The sequence below is a fragment of the Glycine soja genome, chromosome 17 (genome assembly GCF_004193775.1).
Source record: "Glycine soja cultivar W05 chromosome 17, ASM419377v2, whole genome shotgun sequence".
Taxonomy (NCBI): Eukaryota; Viridiplantae; Streptophyta; class Magnoliopsida; order Fabales; family Fabaceae; genus Glycine; species Glycine soja.
The window spans coordinates 20,324,811-20,349,652 of NC_041018.1; the positions used below are offsets into that span (position 1 = coordinate 20,324,811).

The 24,842-nt window shown below is 31.7% G+C and overlaps 1 protein-coding gene across 1 annotated transcript; it reads right to left on the reverse strand.

Annotated features, from left to right (window-relative positions):
* Positions 1 to 5,686: 5,686 nt before the first annotated feature.
* LOC114393096 (probable disease resistance protein At5g66900) lies at positions 5,687 to 12,342 on the reverse strand. The gene is made up of 6 exons (XM_028354356.1): positions 12,232 to 12,342; positions 10,357 to 10,648; positions 9,718 to 10,121; positions 7,702 to 8,066; positions 6,938 to 7,209; positions 5,687 to 6,852 (listed from the first exon to the last, which is right to left on the reverse strand). Exons 2-6 carry the CDS (start codon positions 10,568 to 10,570, stop codon positions 6,026 to 6,028), a joined length of 2,082 nt encoding a protein of 693 aa, XP_028210157.1. The 5' UTR covers positions 10,571 to 10,648; positions 12,232 to 12,342; the 3' UTR covers positions 5,687 to 6,025.
* Between the last annotated feature and the right edge of the window lie 12,500 nt (positions 12,343 to 24,842).

Consider the following 24,842-nt stretch of genomic DNA (forward strand, 5'->3'; position numbering starts at 1 on the left):
TATATCACGTCTCTAAATGCTAAATCTCAATTTTATGAATAAACCATATATTTATTCTAGATCTAAACTCAATGATATTTCTTAAAATAAATAAATGAATATGTGCACAAAACCATATGAGAAAAAACCAAGCTTAATAAGAGTTTAAAAAATAACAACTGTACTAAAATGAAATCACATCATGGAACCAAGTCTCATTCGTACTACATGATCCTTTAAATTCTTTGGTGGCATGCCTTCAGTCAAAGAATCGACAATCATCAACTTTGTGCTAATGTGTTCAAAGACCACTTTCTTTTCTTTAACACGTTCTCTTATGGCTAAGTACTTGATGTCGATGTGCTTACTTCGACTTCCACTTTTGTTGTTCTTAGCCATGAATATCGCAACAGAGTTGTCACAGTACAACTTCAATGGCCTTGAAATAGAGTCCACAACTCTAAGTCTAGATACAAAAATCTTCAACCATAACCATGCGAGGTAGCCTCAAAACAGGAAACAAACTCAGCCTCCATAGTGGAAGTAGCAGTCAAGGTCTACTTGGCACTTCTCCAAGATATAGCTCCACCAGCTAGCATAAAAGTATAACCAGATGATGATTTTTGTGAATCAATGTAGCCAAAATAGTCTAAATCTGAGTTGCCAATCACCTCCAAACAATCAGTTTGTATGTGCATGAGCATGTAATCCTTTGTTCCTTGAAGATATCACATCACTTTCTTTGCAACTTTCTAGTGGTCAATACATAGATTACTCGGATATCTTCCCAAAACTCCAACTTCATATGCAATGTTAGGTCTAGTGCAAACTTGAGAATACATAATGCTTCCAACAACTGAAGCATATGGATGATTCTTCATGTGTTTCCTCTCAAAATCATTTTTCAGGCACTAACTCAAATCGAGTTTTTCACTCTTCACAATGAGAGCTACACTTGGTGAACAATCTTTCATGTTAAATATCTCTAAAACTTTGTAAATATAGGTCTCTTGAGACAAACCCAAAATACCTTGAGACCTTTTCCCATGGATCTTAATTCCAATGACATAAGAATCCATTTCATCTTTCATAACATTGTACCACAAGTTTTATTCCTTAAAACTCATGGCATGTGAAAACCATTCAGGATCATTTGTGGCTCCAATGTTGTAGTCTGATTCTTGCAGATACACCACATAATCACTAGAAATTGCTGACCTTTTGACTCTAGTAGACCTTTTTTATGCTACTTTGTGATCTTCTTGAGGAACTTGGTGTTTCTCATCAAAAACTTGATCTACAAGATCATTTTCAACAGTTTGTGGAATTTAAATCAATGGTTGCCTAACACCTACTTGTGCATGAGGGGTGTGAATGGCAATGAATCTGCCACTTGAGCCAGAGGGTTGAGCTTCATAGTGATCCTTTTCAAAAGCAATATCTTGAAATTGACCACTCCCACCAATCAAATCATTCTCAAGAAATTTTGCATTTCTCAATTCTACAATCCTAGTGCTATGTGATGGACAATAAAATCTATACTCGTTGGACCTTTTAGCATATCCAATGAAATATCCACTAATAGTTCTTAGGTCTAGTTTCTTCTCTTATAGATTATAAATTCTAAATTCAGATAAGCATCCCCAAATGTGTATATGTCTCAAACTTGGTTTCCAACCTTTGAATAACTCAAAAGGTGTCTTTGAGAAAACCTTGGTTGGTACTCGATTTAATACTACACAACCGTCTTTAATTAGTGCTTCAATCCATAAGAATTGAGGAAGTTTTCTATTACTCTTCATACTCTTCACTATGTCCATTAAAGTTCGGTTTCTTCTTTCTTCCACACCATTCTAATTTGGAGAACCAACCATAGTGTATTGGGCAACAATCTAATGTTCTTGAAGAAACTTCGCAAATAGACCAGGTGCTTCTCCATTCTCCATGTATCTATCATAGTACTTTCCACCTCTATCGAATCTCACGATCTTAATTTGCTTTCCACATTGTTTCTCCACTTTGGCCTAAAAACTTTAAAGGCATCTAAAGCTTCATCTTTAGAATGAAGTATGTAGAGATACATATATCACGAATAGTTGTCTATAAAAGTGATAAAGTATTTCGACTGCTTGAGTTCATGTCTGGACAACAAATATCAGTGTGTATGATTTCTAATAGGTTTAAGCTCCTCTTTTCACCCTTCTTAGACTTGTTAGTTTAGTTACCCTTACCACAAGCTACACAAGTTTCAAAATCAGCAAAATCCAAAGCCCTAAGTACTCCTTCATTTACCAATCTCTTCATTCTCTCGATAGAGATGTGTACTAATCTTTGATGCCATAACATATGTTGAACAAGTGGCCTCAATAACTTAAGATAGAGGGGTGAATTAAGTCTTACAATTCCCACTAACAAACTTTTAACCCCCTTCTAAATGATAGGCTCAGAATGCAGAAAAAGCAGCAATCAATTTAATAATGTTCTTTAAACATGCAAGACAAAATTGATTGCAATAATATAAATGAGATCAGGGAAGAGAGAAATACAAACTCGATTTATACTGGTTCGGTCATTTCCTGTACCTACGTCCAGTCCTCAAGCAACCCACTTGAGATTTTTCACTATCTTTGTAAAAATCCATTTTACAACTTCTGAACACCTAAGAAATCCCTTCAAGCTCTTATCTGTGGCTTCCTACGGTGGTGAGATTGTTCTTGACTCATTTTCCTTGAAGTGATGTCTCAAATCACCTTTCCTCCTTCTCCTTTCCACTGCCATTGATCTTCAAGAAGTAAAAGACTCCATTGATGAAAAAGATCTAAGGCCTACAAGCTCCACATGGAACTACATCAACAATGATATGGGCACAAGGGATTCCAAATGATTCCATTCTTTGACAAGAACATACGAATACATCCTTTGTAGGATAGTAAGACACATGCCACTCTATCCTTGTGACTTTGTATTTCATAACTTATAAATGAGCTGCCCAAATTTATTTCTACAGTCAACCACCTTAAATCTAGATGCAATAACTAAAACTTGATGGAACATGCCAAAAATTGTCAACGTCATTACTCTTGCAGAAAACCTCTCAAGTTCTGGAAAATTAATTTGGGCCACAACATTTCCTATTTTGCATAAAAAATCAACATCCAACTGCTTATAACACATATAACAAAGACATCACTGAAAATGTTGACAAAACTCTATCAAGTTGTAGTGAGACCCAACAAACTTCAACAACAAAGAGTGCAATCCCGAAGACCTTGATGTTGTTCTAAATCCAACAAAGAAGCTACCTCGTATATATAGTGTTGCCCACATATCCCTCCTGTCATACATTTGATTCACCCAATTATTCTCCTCCAAACCAAGCTTTGGAACCATACAAGTCCATTTTCGTTTAAATTGTCCAATATCATAATCACCTAACATACATTTTCCAAATTCAGAAAAGAAAACTTCACTACCAATGTTTCTTTTTGCATTCTGAAGCAAATATAATCACAGTTTATGATGGGCTTTTGGAAACACTCTGTTCATGGCATTTCTCCTAACCATGTCTCCATCAGTTATAACAAAGGTGGGAGCATTACCTTTCATTACCTCCATCAATTGCTTAAGCAATCACACATATATCTCTTCTGTTTCATTTGAAACAATTGCACTTGCAAACACAATTGTCTTATTGTGGTTGTTCACACCAGAAAAAAATGACCACTGGACATTTATATTGGTTTTTCCCATATATGGCATCAAAGGCCAAAACATCTCCAAAAACAACATAGTCCAACTAACTTGTGCCATCACACCAAAATAGGTGTTGCAATCTTCCATCCTCATCGATTGTGTGACGTACAATCTTCAGCAGATCGCTCAAGGTTAACCACCTCAAATATTGTAATGCACCTATAGCATCTAAACCTTGAGATCGCCTTTCTTTGTCAATTTGATTGTACAAGTTCTTCTTGCCAAACAATACTCACTCTTACCCTCTTGACTGCATGGCAAATGAATTGAAAATATCTACTACCCTCATACCAACCTTTCTTAAAGTATTCAGTTGGAAAACATCAGCAACACTCATTTTCTTATGTGCCGGTAAAATTCAACAATGGATTTCTTGTAGTAACTCATGATTGTGGTCATCCTCAAATTTCTTAATTTTCCAACGATTGAAATGCCTAAATATATGCACAGGAAAAAAGGCTTCACACCCATATCAAGTTTTAGGTCTAGGGACTCATTTATGGTTTGCCATGTTCAACCCTCTTGCAATTTCAACTTTAGCTACGACCATATATCACATCTACCATATATCTAAGTTGTTGTTAAAAATGGGATATAATTGTCTTTTACTAAATTTATATTTATTAAAAATTAAATATTAAAACTTTTTATTTTAATATAATACAAATATAGTGCTAATTTAATTTTCATTATTACATTTTTTAAATTACTTTATTTAATTCAAAGTATGTTTGTCTCTTTTTTAATTAATTTTGTTTCCGTTATAAACCAATTGTCGCGGGTAATTTTGCTCCCTCACCAGTAAGGGAGGAAGTTTTAGACTTCATATTAGAATTCACCGAAAAACTCCCAATTCTCACCCATAACTCATGAGAATGTAGACAATCACGAAGCACATGCATATGACTTCAAAGTGAGCGGAATGTGTGCATAAACTAGTTTGACATCATGATAAGAGATTAAAATACATTTTACCCAAAAAAAATAAAATTACATGTGCTTACTACATCAGACTACTTGATGGCATGATAAGTTACTAAATTTCTAACATCATTATTACATCTACTTGACAACATGAACCAAAAATAGTAATGAAGAACAAGTTCAAGGACTTTGATCGAATTACATCTACTTGACAACATGAACCAAAAATAGTAATGAAGAACAAGTTCAAGGACTTTGATCGAACAAATGGAACATAATAAACTCGTATAAATAAAAATCAGAAAAAGTTTTGAGATTAAAAACATAATAAACTCGTATTTCTATTTATAAATATACAATGGTTGCAACACGATGAATATACAATCACGTATTCACAATGTCACAATGGATGTCTTTGACACAACAAATCCTGTCATATTGCTATAGGCCACAACAGAATAGTTTCTAATATTTTTTAAGCTTGAATATATTTGTTTTCCTTTCAAATTAGTGTTTTTTTATATTCTTGTAAAAAAAATTGTTTTTAATTTTTGCAAAATTAATGAAATCATCACAACACATCATCACTAAATGAAGTAAACATGTCATGTCATCACCTCAATGATATCATGATGATGTCAGCATGCCTCATCAACACAATTAGTGGAAGATGCACCTACACTATTACAAATAATTTTATTTTACTTAAATATCTTTAATAAAAAAAAAGTGTCCCTCCAAAAAAATTAGTGTTGTCCCCACAAGAAAAATGTTTTTTAAAATGAAGATATAAAAGAGAAAATAGATTAACTAATATGTGCAGAAGATAATTGAATACTTGTAATTTATACAAACTTAGATATTTAAAAAAATCATGAAATTATCAATTTTGTAAACATTTATAATATTTTTTTCTATTAAAATATTATGGACTATTTTTTTTCCCACTAAACCATATTTTTGGACCCGCCACTTAACATAACATGTCACATCATCATTAACTCAGATGAAAATTAGGTAATCTACAAACGCTAAAATAAAAAGTTGATAACATTCATATTTTACAAAATAAATTCCAGAAATAAAAAAGATGGATGATTTTGTGGCATCATTAAACCAAGTATGTCTACCCATGAGATCACAAACAACACACAACACCTATGATTACATGAAATCTCCTATCTCTTTCAAGTAACACAGCATTTACAAGAAACGTACAAATACTACTTGAGCAACTTGAAGAAACATGTCTCAGGGACAACAAGAGGAAGATTATTATTCACGGTATGAATATATATGATTATTGAGCAGAAATTAAAAGACTACACAGGTGACACGACTGTTCCAATAGAAATTTAAAGAAAGAAGCTTAGGAGCAAACTGAATAGAGCCAGTTTAAGTTAACATCCACTTGAGGCACCTCTATCTGCAGATTGGGAAGCATAGATTCGAATCCTTCCCATGAAGCAGCCGTCTCTTCATCACATATCACCACCTTTAAATTCACAAGATTAACGGCTGAGGAAGGCAATTCACACCTTGCACAACTTGTCATGTACAGATTTCTTAGATTACACAAATTACCAAAGTCCTCTGGTAAATTAAGAAGGCTTATACAGTTCGAGATGTCAAGATGCCTTAGATTTGAAAGCATTCCGATAGAATCTGGTAACCCTTCCAAATCGGTACAAGAACTGAGCCTTAGGAGTTCCAAATTCACCCACTTTCCAATTTCTTGGGGAAGTGCGAAGAGCTTGTGGCAATTAGTAACACTGAGCTTCTTTAGCGTTGTAATATCACACACCCCACTAGGCAACAACACCATATCTTTGCAATAGTCAATGCTCAAATCTACTAGATTTGGAAATGCATCTGAAATTAGGAAGATACCATTTTGAAAAGCATGATTCAAATTGCACATGTAGAGGGATAATTTTTTAAGAGTCTTCAATGTGACAAATGAATGAACAGAAATCCTCTCCAATCTAATTCTTCTGAGGTTGGATAAAGTGCCAAGTAGCTCAAAATTTGTCAGCTCAGTGAGATGGAAATTGTAATTTGTGACTATCAAAACTTTTAGTTTGCTCATTTTCTCCATGGACTCTGGTAAAGAGTACTGATTAGTTCGAAGATTAAATATCAGAACCTTAGCTTGATTTGGTTGCATGTGTGACCAATATGAATTGCAAGTTTCATCTGCAAAAACAGCCCATATATGGTATCAATTATAGAATGTCTATTGTCATTACTTTGTAGGTAAACTTTTGTATGGATAACTAACCAATTGATATGGACAATGTGTGAGCAGGGATCTGCTGGTATTTCTGTTTAGCACAATATCTAAAACAAAATGACAATATACGGGTCATCATGCCTTGTTGCTTCTCGCAAAGCCCCCATTCACTTTTATTTTCATTTGTCTCAATAATCAGTCTTTTTCTTTCTTCAATTGGTTCCTGGTTGCTTTGATGAATTGCTAGCTCTCTTAGAAGATCATGAATCACCATGAAATGATTATTGTAGAAACAATTGTCTGTGTCACTTGTATTTTGCCTGGTAAATTAGCATAAATTAATTCTTTAATTGGGAAGAAAAGTACAAAATTAAAAGTACATGCTCATGTGATAGATTACCTATAAATCTCAACTTTTCTACTCAAAGCTTATAAAATGAAATGCCAAATTGCATAGTCCAAAATTTAAATTAATTTCAACTTAAATTGTCATTTTTAGAATATTAATATATAAAAGCAACCACTTGCTCCTGATATCTAATTCTCTTTAAGTTTTTATTGTAGAGTATAAATCTTGTTATTTGCATGAGAAAAAAGGATTACTCGCTGATGTAAAATAATTTTATATTATTGTCTAATCATAAAATTATCATTATGATAAGTTTAATAACTTTTACAGTAATACCTTAAAAGTCATACAAACATTGAATTGTGGCTGACTGAAAATCTAAAAATGTTTTATATTATGAGTGAGTAATCATTAAATTCTATTTATATTAAGATTGAAAGGTAAAGAAGAAAATAATCCTTACCTTGCTATTAAGACATTTACCAGATTCATGGACTCTAATTTGTTGATGATGGCCATTGCTTCTATGCCGTCATTGTCAAGTCCATACAATTCTGCCCACATATCAATGAGAGCAGTAATTGAAATTCTTTGATCTTCAGGAAATAAGCTTAGATCCATGAAGCACTCTTTGATCATTGTATTATCTTCTAGAACATCTAAGATCTTTTGGAGGTAGGTTAGCAATTCAGTACTGTTAGAATCAAGTATAGAATGACCATGTGACAATTCCTCCACCATCTTTTGCCACAACTCAAAAGGCTGATGACTAAGTGACCTACCAATCACTTTAATGGCAAGCGGTAAACCCTTGCAACTTTTCACAACCTGCATGTGCATTCAGTGAAATATAGTTTTTATGACTTATAGGTGGTGCAACGTGCAAATATACAAATATTTAAATATGAATTATATAGATATTGGTTGGAATCATAGACATGTGATGGTCTTTAACCTCTTAATAAATTTTCCCCTAGAAGGGTAAATTGGTCAATACATTGAAATAAGAATTTAAAAGGGATTTTTTATGCATTTTCCTTTTATTTCTATGATAGTTTTATTTTTATTCTAAACAAAATCATAATAATGACCACAATAATTTAGTATGTAATTTTATATCTTAAAAAATCTATAAAAAAAACAGTTTATAATAGACTAATAATAATTTTAATTAATTAATTTAAAAAGGTTTAAATATGTTAGAGATCTCTAAAATATATTCGAATTTTGCAACTAATCCCTGAAAGAAATTTGTTTCTCGTCGGATTCCTAAAATATCATAAGTTTTGTGGGAGATCCCTACCGTTAAAACGTGATGATGTATCCGTTAGATGGACACATCAGCGGTAGACGTATGAAGTCATGTCAGAGGGTGGTACATGTCATCTGATGACGTCATCCAAATGTTATTTAAAAAAAATATTTGGATATGGAATTTCTTTTGATACGAGGAGAAAGGCGAAGACCCTCTCCCGCGCTTCCTACTTCGTCGTGTTGGATGATAATGGCAAAACTCCAACTTTGATAATGAAAAAAATCAACAAAAGCACAAACCAGAAACAAAGTTGTCCAAAAAAATGGGTTTCTAAATTCACAAAAATCTTCAAGTAGAATAGTGAAAAAGAAAGCCCAAACCAGAAAGCCCTAATTTTCTCACCTTCAACAAAAATCAACAAATGCACCCTCAAAGGAAAAGTGAAGAAGAAAATCCATGCACTCTGATGCGGTTGCCACTGTCGTTGGTGACGAAGCCGAGCTATCGGCTGTGGTAGCCGACAGAGATTCGAGCCTTCTCTCATTGATGCGGTAGGCGGGGAGCACCTCATAGGATTTGAGTCTCCTCCCACCGACGCTCCAGTAGACAAGGGCATAAGTGAGGAACATGATTAGGACAACAAAGATGACGTGGATCAAGAATGTCAAATCAAGGATTGTGACGATGCGGAGCTTGGACTCGTCGAGATCGCACTGTGTGGAGCCTTCGACACCACTGGTGACGTCGATCAGGAGGCGATGGAAGCCCTCAGGGGTCGATGTAGAGGGAGAGCCTACTTTGGAGGGCCTAGAGCCCGCATAGGTAGGTGTGGAGCAAAATGACAATGTTTTAGGGGTAAGGATGAGGGTTAGGGTCGCGATAAGGATACCTCTGACGTGGCATGCCATGTCATTGATAACTCTGATGTGACTTCATACGTGTATCGCTGACGTGTCCAACTAACATACATGTCATCACGTTCTGGACGAAGACTAATAATAGGGATCTTTCACAAAACTTTTGAAATTTCAAGGATCCAACGAGAAACAAAAAAATTTCAGAGATCAATTGTGAAATTTGGATATATTTCAGGGATGTCCAACATATTTAAGCCATTAAAAAATACTTCTCTTAAAATCCATCTTGGCTTAAACCGAAATGAATGAATGCATCCAGGATAAGAACATGAATTACTCTTATATGTCAAAAAGTAAGAACAAGCACCTTTTGGACTACATCTTCGTCAGGAGTATTTAAACTGTTGCAATCCAGCAAAGCATAGTGATGGAAAAGGGTCATCGCATCTTCATAAACAAGTGGTTTTAAGACACATTGGATGCCAAATCTATGAAATGCAACCCTTGAAGTCACCAGAATTTTGTAATCTGATAAATGGAATTTAAATTTCTCTACAAGGGCTTCTGAGCCAGGCCAAACATCATCCAAAATCAACAACATTGGAATTCCTTCAAATTTCCTTAGCAAAAGCCCCAATTGACTAAGTGCATCTTCATTGCTTTGAAACTTAGGTACTTGAAATCCAAAATGTTCAAATAGTCTTTCTGCAATAATCTTCAACTTGGGCGTTTTTGAGAAGGTGACAAAAAATATATTTTTCCTGAATTTACCTAGTGAAATCAAAGAGAGTGTGAGCAAGTCTTAAACCTTCAGTTTTTAGAATACATACATACATATATATATATATATATATATATATATATATATATATATATATATATAATTCAATAAAATAATTTACATTTAACAATATTACAAAAGGATAAAACAACTTGATATCATTAAAAGATGTATAATTGGTAAATGGTAATTAAAAGATGTACAAAAGGAGTTATAGTTACTTACCCATGACTTGTTCATCCCAACAGAGCTTTGTAGCCAAGGTGGTTTTCCCTAATCCTCCAAAACCACTTAACACAATAATGGAGACACCTTCTTTAAGAAGCTCGATCTTCAACTGGCTCAATGGTACATCCAATCCAACACTGAATTCTGGCGTTTCAGGAACACCAAATGCACTCTTCATTGGAAAGACAACTAGTTGTGCGGTCTCTTCCATGAATAATTTAATAACCAACCTGTCGCGTCCTTTTTCTTGTTTAAACAGTATTACGAATGGCAGAAAAAATCAACGTTGCTGCATGTAACAGACTTTAATTTCAATTTGATACTCGATAATCATAGATAGACCTGGAACTAGCTAGTGATATAAAAAACTTCGGTCGTTACAACCTTACTTATTAAATTCCTTGTGTTTACCATTTTAATTTTCCACAATAACATAATAGTATGCATGTCTATGTGTATAAAAAGATTTTCATTCTTAAAAATGGAGACTGATGAAATTTATAAATAATAAGTGTTACGGGATTTTATTTATATGTAGAGTTTATATGAACAGATAATGTTTGGTAAAACTAACTTATAAGTTTGTTGAAAGCTTAAACTGAAAAGCTTAAAATTTATGAGCTAAATGATTTAATTAAAAGTATTTAATAAAATCAATTGATAAGTTAACTAATAAATGTTAAATGACATAAAATAATATATTTAATTGTGTGAAAAATTTAGTTAACAAAAATAAATATTTTCACTTTTATAACTTGAATCGATAAAATAAAAATCATGTAAGAAAACCAATTAGATCATGTAATTTTAGAAGAAAAAAACACAATAATTTAACAAATAATTATAAAGTTAATATAATTAAAAAAATTAACATTAAAAAACAGTATAATAATGACAATTGATAAGTTAACTATTGTGTCATGTACGTGTAAGAACATAAAATTAAATACAAAGATTTTATCAAATAACAAATAAAAAAAATAAAATTTTTTTAATTAAATAATAAAAGTATAAAAGGAGATTTCAAATAAAATAATAAAGATAAAATTAAAAAAAAAAACTAACTAGTAACTTATAAACTAATTTATTTTTCAAAATAACTTATCTAAATACACTACTTCAAATAGTTTATAGAAAATAAACTAATAAAATAAACTCATATATCAAACCAACTTTTTCATCAAATCAGCTTATAGAAAATAAACTAATAAAATAAACTCATATATCAAACAAACTTTTTAATCAAATCAGCTTATAAGTTAGTGAAAATAACTTATAAACTCGTTAAATACGTTAGGAAACATACTACTCATTATCAAAATGTGGAGTAGGTTGTTTGTTTGGTTGATATGCCGTCTCTTACTTGCTAATGCACAATGAGCATTAATTTGCGCCTCATTTGGCTTGTCCCTTTTTTTAAGAAAAAATAAAAATTAAACATGGTAAGTTGAAATAACTGAATATTTATGAGTATGTCTCCTTTCATGCACAGTTGGAAATGTTCAACATATCAACATATTGTCTTGTCATCAATCTACCATGTGCGTTTGATTTCAAGAAAGCTAGTTACTAAAATGAGACAAATTTAAATGTTGATAGCTTGATCTAAAACACAGAAGCAGAAAATAAGACATCATCAAAACTCGATCATGCACAAAAGAGACAGCGTTAGTGTAGGATTGATCACTATTGAGGACAATAATTTAATTGTATTTCTATTTTGTTAGAAACTTGATTAAATTTACACCATAATGCTCAAATTATTATAAGATAAAATTTTGGAAATTATAACACCAATGCAAATATATTGAGAAGAAACTTTAAAGAATATGTTGGTAAAAAATCCGACAATTATGTATTACTAAGCTATACCTTAATTAGAAATAACGATCGATACTTCCTATGAATTTGATTTTTTATCGTCCTCCTTCTTAATGAGCACAATTCGAATTTGAAGTTATGGAAGAGAAACTCAGTTGTTGTTCGGGGTTATATATTTGAAAGAATAGAACTTTACAACACAACACAAGGCATTTATAGATCCAAACCAAAATGTGCGATTTCTAGGAAGTTTGTGCGGTTTTTCGCTTACTATTACTTATCATGTAGCCTGTGCTTTGCTTGATCCATTTTTCACGTAGTTTGGTACATCTGAACAGGAATATTTTTATAAAATTTATTTCATTTTTCATGAAACTTCGTTGTTATAATAATATATACATAGGTGATACCTTCTTTTGGTCTTTAATTATTTTCTTTACATATCTTTATTCTTTAAATGCATGCATGCTTTTTTATCCATAAAAATTCATTGTTGATTTCGTTAAAATGTTATTGGAAGGGATAGGATCCTTTAAATGCACATAATAACTGTTTCTACGTACTTTCTATGTCATAACTGGAATATTATCTCTCTCTACTCTCATTTGTTTTTTTATTTAACCTTCTCTTCCTCTCTTTTATTTAAAAAGCAAATGCAGAGAGACACTGTTTTTTGTATAAAGCCAATCTTAACTTTCGTCAGGTAAAAGTTACATAAAAGAATAGAAAAGATACAATTTGTTCGTGGTTGCTTTTCTAACTAATACCTTACGCGTTTTTCTTTTTATCTGGCGTGTTATTTTGGTTATTTAGCTTATTACCCATACAGAATAGATAATATAATTAATAGTAAGAAAATGACAAAAGATCAAACACCGAACCAGCTGTATTCATCTATATTTTCCGTTAACGCAAAGCAAATCAATAATTTATTAGGAGTACTCAATTTATTAGAAAAGAGTATTGCGTCACATTTAAGAGATTTGAGTCACAATTTTATAAAATTTAATTCATTTTACTTTTAAATAATTAATTTTTATAATTTTAAAATAAAAAGATTGATAAATGTATTATTTCTAAATTTTAGTGAAAATTGTATATTCCTATTTCCGGCATAGTAGAAAAGAGTATTGCGTGAGTTGAGGAGTACTCCTTCAAAATTCGAGGTACAATACACTAATATAAATGAATATGCTTGTAAGCGTGAGTGTCAAGACACATGGATTTATATAAAATTGAAAGGTTGTGTGGTTTTGATATTCAATGGACTCGAAGGTTATATACAGGCTATGGTTTAAACATTATTCTATCTATATGCTAAAAAGTAAATAATGTGGGGAGATGAAGTATGAACAATATTTTGAAAATTGGTCTAGTAATTGAATGGTTTACTGGCTTCATCGTGATTGTAACATATGGTTGAACTGGTGGTAGAAATTAAATATATATTTATAGATATCATATAATATTTTAACTGATAAAATAATATAAAATTATAAATTTAAGATATAAAAAATTATAAATTAGTATAAATAATTAAATTATATGTGTTTATTAAAATAATAATAATAATAATAATAATAATAATAATAGTTAAACATCTTGTGTTTTTTGTGTTCTATATGTTCTTGATATTTCAATACCATGTCTATTTAATTAAATATAGAAAATGTTTTTTTAAAATTAATTTATTGTTTATAAAAAAAAATAATTTGTTTAACTTGGTCTTGTTGATTTAGTTTGTTAGACTAGGTTTTATCTTATCTTTGACTTGGTCTTGGAAAATACTATTTTTTTTATTACAAATATTTGTTTCATAAAGTTTTAGAGAGATCTCTCACACATTTTCTCTCCACTTTTTCACTAAGTGAATCCTAGGTTATTCATATTAGAAAAGCTTGTTATATAGTTATACTACCCCAATTTATTATTGAGAAGAACATGTTAATTAAATGTTAGGAAACCTACTTACAAGTTCTTAAAAACAATATGAATTTACACTTCTCAAACTTAATTTGGGATTTATTGTTTATAAAAAAACAAATATTTTGTTTAACTTGGCCTTGTTGATTTAGTTTGTTAGACTAGGTTTTACCTTATCTTTGACTTGGTCTTGGAAAATCCTATCTTTTTTATTACAAATATTTGTTTCATAAAGTTTTAGAAAGCTCTCTCACACATTTTCTCTCCACATTTCCACTAAGTGAATCCTAGGCTATTCTTATTAGAAAAGCTTGTTATATAGTTATACTACCCCAATTTATTATTGAGAAGAACATGTTAATTAAATGTTAGGAAACCTACTTACAAGTCCTTAAAAACAATATGAATTTACACTTCTCAAACTTAATTTGGGATTTATTGTTTATAAAAAAACAAATATTTTGTTTAACTTGGTCTTGTTGATTTAGTTTGTTAGACTAGGTTTTATCTTATCTTTGACTTGGTCTTGGAAAATCCTATCTTTTTTATTACACATATTTGTTTCATAAAGTTTTAGAAAGCTCTCTCACACATTTTCTCTCCACATTTCCACTAAGTGAATCCTAGGCTATTCTTATTAGAAAAGCTTGTTATATAGTTATACTACCCCAATTTATTATTAAGAAGAACATGTTAATTAAATGTTAGGAAACTTACGTATCGCATGGATAAGTTCTTAAAAACAATATGAATTCACACTTCTCAAACTTAATTTGGGATTTATTGTTTATAAAAAAAACATATATTTTGTTTAACTTGGTCTTGTTGGTTTAGTCTGCTAGACTAGGTTTTATCTTATCTTTGACTTGGTCTTGGAAAATCCTATCTTTTTTGTTAGAAATATTTGTTTCATAAAAATTTAGAGAGCTCTCTCACACATTTTCTCTCCACTTTTTTCACTAAGCGAATCCTAGGTTATTCTTATTAGAAAAGCTTGTTATATAATTATACTACCCCAATTTATTATTGAGAAGAACATGTTAATTAAATGTTAGGAAACTTACCTATCGCATGGATAAGTCCTTAAAAACAATATGAATACACACTTCTCAAACTTAATTTGGGATTTATTGTTTATAAAAAAAACAAATATTTTGTTTAACTTGGTCTTGTTGATTTAGTTTGCTAGACTAGGTTTTATCTTATCTTTGACTTGGTCTTGGAAAATCCTATCTGTTTTGTTACAAATATTTGTTTCATAAAGTTTTAGAGAGCTCTCTCACACTTTTTTTCTCCACTTTTTCACTAAGTGAATCCTAGGCTATTCTTATTAGAAAAGCTTGTTATATAATTATACTACCCCAATTTATTATTGAGAAGAACATGTTAATTAAATGTTAGGAAACTTACGCTTCAAATGGATAAGTTCTTAAAAACAATATGAATTCACACTTCTCAAACTTAATTTGGGATTCATGAGTAGTTCGTGATTGATGGTTATTTTGAATACTAGAGACAACATTTTATGGTATGCGATGTGAAAAAGAACTACATGTTTACAAAAGTTACTCCTATCACTATCAAAAAATAGGTTTTTTACATCGGTTATTAAAGACTTTTAATATCGGTTATTAATCGGTGTTGAAACTATCGATGTTAAAGTATCAACGTTAACATCGGTTATTTAAAAACTGATGTTATTTTTTTGTTTTTCTTTTAATATCCTATTTGTTTTTTACTTACAAACCTGTAATTAATTGATATCACAACTTATCATTCAAAGTTGTAAAAAAACCACATAAAATAAGTCATGCACTAAAAGTTATAAACAAAGTATATCATGCACCAAGAGTAGTTATAAGCATTTATAAACAAAATATATCATAAATGTGTTTAACATGTTCCAATATTTCTCACAAAATATATCACAAAGACTTATAAACAAAAATTTACAAATTGATAATAGTAGAGTAGTAATGTACTTTAATTACAAACAAATCCAAAATAAAACAAACACTGGAAAAAGACCTTTAACGACAGTTGCAATATACATTCAAAGATAGTTCAAAATCGTCTTTGAAACCAACGTCGTCAAAAGTCGACTTGACTTTCAATGACGATTCCATAAAAAATCGTCTTAGAAAATAATATCCTTCTAAGATGATTGTTAGTTTAAAACCGTCTTAGAAAATACACTTTCTAACATGGTTCTTAAAAGAACTATCTTAGAAGGGTACTCTTATAAGATCCTTCTAAGACGGTTTTTAGGTAATGACCGTCGTAGAAAGGTACCATTCTAAGATAATTCTTTTAAAAATCATCTTAGAAAGTACATTTTCTAAGATGGTTTGTAAAAGAACTGTCTCAGATTCATTTTTTTTTTAAAATGAAAAATTAGTGAGGAGTCTAAGACACTTCTCTGAAAAACCATCTTAGAAAGTGTACTTTCTAAGACGATTTTTTAGAAAATCGTCTTAGAATTTTTTTTAAAAAAAGAAAAAAAATTAAAAAATTTGAGGATTCTTAGAATGTATTTTTAAAAAAATTAAAATAATAAAAATATTATCATTAAAAAATTGAACATCTTACTTTTATTCATAACACCAGCAAGGACCTGATTAGAAATAAATTACAAATTTCACTTATAGTGGTTCAAAGCACATGCAACATCATGTATAAATGCAACATCTCCTAGCCCTAATTAATCATAAAATAAATAGTAGGTCATGAACACATTGCAAGACATGTATTTGAAAAACACTTTCTATTAAGGTCCTGTTTGAATAAACTTCTCTATATACACTTATGGGAGAAGAAATAACAAGGTAAATTGAACTAAACTTTTCATATAAGCTAAAATCAACTTATATACTTAACTTTTTTATAAACATAGGCTAACAAAAAAGAAGTGAAACCACTAATAAGATTAGCACAATCAATTAATCAAGCTTAAGGCATGAAAGAAGCATTCCATTTCAAGCCCAAACACAAATTAAAAATAACTAAATAAATTAAAACAAGCTAGATATTGAACATCACATTTCTCTTAAGCAAATAAGCATCACCTCTCAGAAGATGCTGAAGAAACTAATGAGTTTACCGAAATTACAAAATTTAAAAAACAGATCTATGGAAGAAAAGAAACAAGTTAAATCAGATCGAAGAAATCAAGAAAAGAAAAGAAAGTGTTATACTCCTTGCAATATTTTTGGACCTTATGTTTTCATTCTTTCTTAATGATGCACGTATTAATTTAAATTAACTTTGATACGCGTATTAATTTAAATTAATTAAAAATTTACCAACAAGGTCCAACAATGTTTAGTGACGCACTAAAATTCTTCTCACTCCACTTTTCCTTGTTCTTTATCAAAATAAATATAAATATATGGAAAAGTGAAAGCTGAAATAAGAATGACTATAACTTCCAATAGAGGACTCACCAAGTGCCTAGTAAATTGCAAGAAAGCAACCAAGATTATGCCAAGAACTTTAGGTTCCCACCTAATCTGTTAAATAATTAAAAAGAGGAGCTCACCCACGTTATTTCCAAAATATATATAGAAATAACAAATTTCTTTTTCTAAAAGGTTTCTAGTTTTATTTCCTTTTTAAAATAAGGAGTGCCCTTAGTGATTCAATTAATTACTTATGCATTATAATTAAACTAAAAGCCAGTGGTGAAGATAAAATATATATAAACCAATAATTATAAAAAAAAAACAAATCTATCATGAGGTGATTGACTTATCTTTAAGAGAAGAACAAAATAATGACTAAATATGTGTTTGGCTCAACTTGTTTTAGAGAAATAATCCCTTATTTTTGCTATTTTCTTAAGATATCTTTGAAAAACAAAAATATTTCTTAGAAGAAAGTTGTTCTAATAAACATTCTAAGAGGTAGTTATAGGTAAATAATCTATTAATGCACCAGACCAAGAAAATTACTTTTTTAATAAATTGTTTCACTTATTAATAGCTACAATAAAATAATTTTTTAACATTACTAATAATGAGTAAGGCTTTTATGGGGAACACTCTAACCATTACATTTTACCTCGTGTAGTTAAGAAAAGGCTTTACCCTAATTGTAAATTTATAGATTATTTCACTTATCTTCTAGAGAAACATACATTATATTAATATCTATAGTAAAGGACTTTACCCACTTACTTTTCAATCTCACCAAACTAATACATGTTGATATCTCTATCTTTAGGTTGTAGACAGAGAAGGTATCTTTGACCATGATGGATGATTTTTAGGGCTAAAGGATGCTGAAACCAAGTAAAAGTTTTTCATGTACAAAACCGAATTCACAAGCAAGTGAAGTTTTTGAGTTTGAAGTTGTTCAAAATTGAAAGCAATTTATAAGATTTGAAAGCTTGCTTCCATTGTATCATTGATCATTTCACTACTAGAATTTATACATTTAACATCGTACGGTTAACATCAGTTATTGAAAAAACCGATGTTAACAAAAGCAAGGTATCAATTTTCGTAAATAATTTGACTTAACATCGGTTTTTTAAAGAAAAATGATGTTAACGAATTGAGGTTAACATCGGTTTTCTTTAAAAAAAATCGATGTTAAGTCAAATTATTTACTTAAAAGGTTTTTTCCACTCGCGCTCCTGCTATCCTAAACAACCTTCCTCTTCTCCCTTTCACCCGTAAAAAGCCTTCCTCATCTTTGTCTCAAAAAAGCCTTCCTCTTCTCCCTTTCAGCCTTCCTCATCTTTGTCGTTCGTGACTACAGTGAAGTGGAGCATCCTCCGTTGGAGTCCGACATCAACACAAGGTATGTGTTTTGCTTCTTTTTTGATTTTTGTGAGGTTTTGCAAACCCTTTTCACCTAATTGCTTTGTCTCAACTCCGCCGTTCGTGGGTGGCACCATGACAGGGATTCAGCTGAGGTTCCACAAACCCTTTTCAGTTGAGTGCTCGTGGCCAGTGTCGCTCCCACTCACGGCCAACCTCGCTCTAGGTGGCCACTCTCGAAAGGTTAGTGTTCATTTTGGATCTGGATGCATGTTTTGTTCATTGTTTATGCCTTTTTTTTGTGTTACTGTTGAAAGAAACATAGATGATTAGAGAAAGGAACAATGGTAGTGTTTACATGTATTGGGTGTTAGCCATTTTAGGTCTAGGAATTGTAGCAGTACTCAGGAGGAGTCTTTGTTACTTATTCTCACCATTTTTCATTTTTTTCTTCTTTAATAAACCACCATTTTTCATTTTTTCCCTAGTATGGACCAAGATATTTGGGGATTTGTTTTGCTGCTGCTCATTAACTGCAGTATGTCTTGCACGGAGCATCATATTGCACTTTTCATGCAGTGATGTTTATCATATCTGTGTCTCTGACTCTAGTAATATTCTTTTTCCCATGCGTTAGCAATTTAGCTTTTTATGCTGGATGCATTTGGCCATATGCATCATGCAAACAGGTCATTGTTTTCTAGGAAAGAAATGCGATGTGGTCATCCTTTGTTGTCCTACATTTCATAAATTTGTTTGTTCTTGTTTCATTTTTTGTCCCTCATGTTATGTTGATAAGCTTGTTGATTAATTTATCTTGAATTGCAAAATCTGTGTATTAAATGTGGGACAGATCTTATTTTCTTGCAAATTGGATGTCAAATCATGTGAAGAATCTTGTATAGGTTTGCATGTGTTTTCTAACCCCTCCTAGGGGTGTCGTGTGCCATTCCCTATCACGTCACTTCCTAGGGCTTGCTCCCTCCTGAATTACACGCACACATAAACAAAAGGTTATATTTTCTTGTTTAAAGCATGCATTTCCATGTTTTCACTTTCCAGAGGTGACTTGCATGGTGAAGAATGTCATACATAATGAGTGAGTTATTTCTTAATGTACAAGTCTGTTTGTTTTGCCAATGTTTGCAATATGTTGTATTTATTTGTTTGTCATAACTTTGTTTCTATTTCTATTTGCATTCATGATTCAATTGAGTTGGCATGCTTGTTTTTTGGGTCTTTAAGTTGGTCTCATGTAATTGCTGTTGTTGTAAGGAAAACATTTATTGTTTAATGACGAGTCTGCTAAATTTTCATTTTGGACTTGGTAGAGCTGTTGAGCATGTAAAGGGAGCTGACCTCGTTCCACTTTCATTTTCATTTATGATGTGTCTGCTTTGCTTGTTTATATATATATATATACACACACACACATACACACACACACACACACACACACACACACACACACACACACACACACACACACACACACACACATACTTGCAATGCACTCTGCCCTCTTTTCATATCCTGTTCCATTGCCCTCATATGAGAAAATATAAAATCAGGATTAGTGCAATCGCATAGATTATATGACGAAGTAAATTATCAAATAATATGCATCTAACAAATGCTAGTTATTGGCTGCAGCAATGCATCCAAGGATGTCAGCTGCACACTACGATGGATGACTATTTGGATGTTTTATATACCCAGAAACATATTTAATGCCATTACCAACATTTGGTTGCATTGGCATATGGTAGTTCATGTATTATTAATCTCGTACGTGTTTTGGACTTCATTGAATGGCATGCAATGTTGGTCGACCTGTATTATGGTAAGACGTGGTTGATCAGCACTGAAAAATGAGTTATCGTCATATATGATAGTCAGCTTCTTCCTGCTGATTGCTAGAAATATCACCAAGTAGAAATGTGTATACTGTTCTAGGACGTGGCTATTATAATCGTCCATGTGTGGAGTAAAAATAAGAATTAGTGACTTCGCTCACAGCATGTGCGAGTATGTTTTCAATTTTCTATGGATATAGGAGCTTAATGTATATGGGTAGAGTCTCCAAAGTTTATATCAATTGGCAACTCAATAACATTTCTAAGCAGTAAGGATAATTTTTACATCAATTGGTAGCTCAATCCGCAGTGTGCAGCTAACATCCTTGGATTGCTGCAACCAAAAACTAGCATTTGGTAGATGCATACCATTTGATAATTTAGTAATTTACTTTGTCATCTAATCTATGCAATCGCACTAATCCTGGTTGTACTTTCTCATATGGGGGTGATGGAATAGGATTTGAAAATTGGGCAGAGTCCATTGCAAGTATATATATAAACAAGCAAAGCAAACACATCCTAAATGAAAATGAAAGTGGAACAGGGTCAGCTCCCTTAACACGGAGGGGAATTGCATAAAATTGCTGGTTTGTTTTTATAAGTGGCTGTAATTGTTAGCTTTTCTAATTATATTAACTACTAATAAAAAAATTAAGGTATAAATGCAATTAGAATTTTGTTTATTATGTTCTCAAACTGATAGCCCAATTCCATTTGCTAACCCTACTCCATTTTCATTTGTATTCTCAGCTTTGATACATTCCATTTGTGGTTTTCCCCAATTCCAAAGTAGTACGAGGTCGTCGTCAGCCCTTTTATAGGTAATGATTACTGTTCACCCTTTTTAGTTGACATTGCTTATAATTATTCAGAGGGTATTGAGGGCCTTGTAATGAAAGACTAGACTCCTAGTGTGGGGTTTGATTTCTTTTTCTTTTTTAATAATAACTAATTTGGTACTAGAATTGAATTGAAAGGAGGGTAGCTAGGAAGGAAGGAACTGTAATTACATTACATATGCTTCAATCTACAGGTACCTAGCCAACTACATGCTGCAACTATTATTTGGCCTATTGTACTCTTTTTGCCTTTCCCTACCATACACACTGTGTCTGTACCCCATATATATAGTTATATATACATGTCATATGGAATTATTTGGGTAAACTCGCCACCACTGAATGTTGCAGCATACACTCTTTTTGCATGCTGCAGCATGTCAATTCAATAAAACAACATCATATAAGCTGCTATGCTTAGCTAAGGTGCCCACAACATGGAGTACATCTTAATTTAGGTGAAATTGTTCTAACTTAATTTGACAGATCTTGATTTGATTCTCTAAAACTAATTTGGCTAGAATTGAATTTGTAATGATATAATTTAATTTAAAAGTTATCATCTCTTTATTTGAAATTCATTATTTGTAATATAAAATTCTTAATACAAAGGCTGTATTTTATATTTTTAGTAATATGTAGCTTTTAAGAACAATTAATCTTAATCACAAGAAACTAGAGTGACACATTCTTATTTTTGTTAAATGACTGGAGCTTGAGGACAGTAAGTACTTCCGAAACATTCCTTGAGGCCCATATTTTGTGAACCAGTACACATTCATAAGATGAGGCAGTATCACCAAACTTTTTCCACATTCCCCTCTCCTGAACCAAAAAACAAAGGCTATCACATACATGATCGATGAGATGGACAATGTGCCTTGGTAAGCACTAGTAGGTCCAGTTAGTTGAAACTATAACTTGCAACCTATCAGCATCATCATAACTCTTTAAAAACAAGTAACTTGTGGGAGTTGATAATGATCCCTATCACATTTGCTATTGGTCCCTACCACTTGGTAAACAATGAATGTTTATTGAGTTTGAAATTGATTTGCTGTTGTTACGTGTGGGTGGTTAACATCTATTTTTGCCGTAGAAAGGAAGGAAGCTAGCTAATAGATTTACACACAAACAAAAAACAAAGCTTGTTGAATAAAAAGTCTACAGGATTAAGTCAATATTTGGTTTAATCAAAGTGTTGAACTTCAGTCAATATTTGGTTCAAAAAACAAAGCTTGTTGAATAAAAAGTCTACAACATTAACATCTATTCTAGTCTGTGACGCTGACTTTTGTGTGGATTCTGTGGCATGATTGGCATTTCCATGACCTTTATTGTTGCTTGTGTCTTTGCTTAGATGATCAGTGGTGGCAGAGTTATCCAATTGTGTGGTTTTGTTTACTATCCCCCTTTGAGGACTTTTTCGATTAGCTACTTCTGCCTGGACCGCAATTCTAAGTTCAGCCCCACTGCTAAACCTTTCCCTGTATTTTATAAAAATAGTTGTCATTTAACATCTTTTGAAGAAAATTAATTAAGATGTACCTTACTGTGTTCATTTTATAAAAGACCTAAAATTGTAAAAGTTACAAGAATGGTAAGCACTGATGAGTTGAAGGGTCAATAGCTAACATAAAATAGGCAGAATCTTGGCGACATTTATAGATAAGAATTGCTGCATATAATAAATGCAAACTATCAGTATCTTGTGCACCTGGGTTGCAGTGGTCGCATGATATACTTGATGAACGAAATATTATTGAAAAATCAAACAGCTATAAAAGGAAATTCTTGATCCAACTGGCATCTATGCTCTTAGCTCTCATCACATTCCTTCCTAAATTCCACTCTATGGAATGAAATCTTTAACAGTTTCGGAACTCAGACAAATAGGTAGTCCCTGAGTATAAATAGACATTTTTTTTTGACAAGAGTATAAATAGGCATTTAAACTATCCACTTCAATGCATTTTCCCACTACCTTAAAATTCAATGAGTTTCTTTTAGGCAAGGTAAATCAAATAGGTGTGGTTATCGGTTAAATCACAGAAATTCACTCAACTGCTGAAAGAGTATCAAATCACGAAAGGAACAAGAAAATAGGATGTTGTTTTTGTATAGGCTGTCTTTGATTCTTTTTTCTTATTAATTGCTACTTCCACTTTGCTGGAAATCCATGCACGTTAATGGTTCAATGAACCAACGTGTGATTAATCAATATTGAGTGGCCTTTCCTTTTTTTTTTTTTTCTTGAATTGTTTTTTGCCTTTCATTTCATGTATGTACGTATTATAAGGTGAAATTCAAACTCTAATAACTACCACAAAGTCTTCTTCTTACGGGTCAATATATAACTCATTTTTCAAGATGGTGTTGGTTCTTTTTTGCACATAAAGTGTTGATTACAAAAGATAATGAACCATCCCTTGTTTGGTGTTGCAGACGTTATTATGACTACAATCAGATGCAATTGTTATGAACATATCGCTCAAGGATAAATAATTCAACCATCTTTCTGTAAAGGTAATAATTTCTCTAAACCAATCTTTTACTTCTACCCGTCTTATTATTGTGGTGCTGGCAGTGTTTAAATTCATTTTAATTAAATTAATTTAGGTAATTCTTCTTAATTCGTTGTTTCTAGTTTCTACCCTTCCGATGAATCCATGTAAATCTAGGCATCCAGAAAGATAGCAGCATAACCAATGGATCAACAACGATTAGGATCTTTTGTACATCGGCTCATCACCATTCAACAAATGTTCTTTTCTTGTCTGGACAACTAAAATTAATGAACTTACCATCTTGCTTCTTGACAGTATCTAATCTTTAAATAAATAATACTAAGGATTAAATATAGTTTTTTTAAATAAAATGATATTCTTTTTAGTTTCTTAATATAAATATTTTTTATTTATAAAAATATGTAATATGTTATGTTTATTTTTACGTATAAAAGACTCTGGCCGGCTGCAAATTCAACATCTCGTTATTTGTCTCTCTCTTCTTTGCCCTTCTTGTGACTTGCGAGTGTGACAATATCACCTGCTACTAGTAAAATTGTAGTTCTAACGACATATATCTATTCTATTTTGAAGACAGTGGAACTTATTTGGTTTAGGCTAAAATGGAATTACCTTCCATATAGCTAGTAGATAGGTAGTGCGTAGGACTATATATATCCATGGTTTCTCCATATGAGTTTGATTAACCATCATCATCAAAAACAATTTTTTTATTTTATTTTTAAGTTAAATTTTAAATGTCGGAATTCA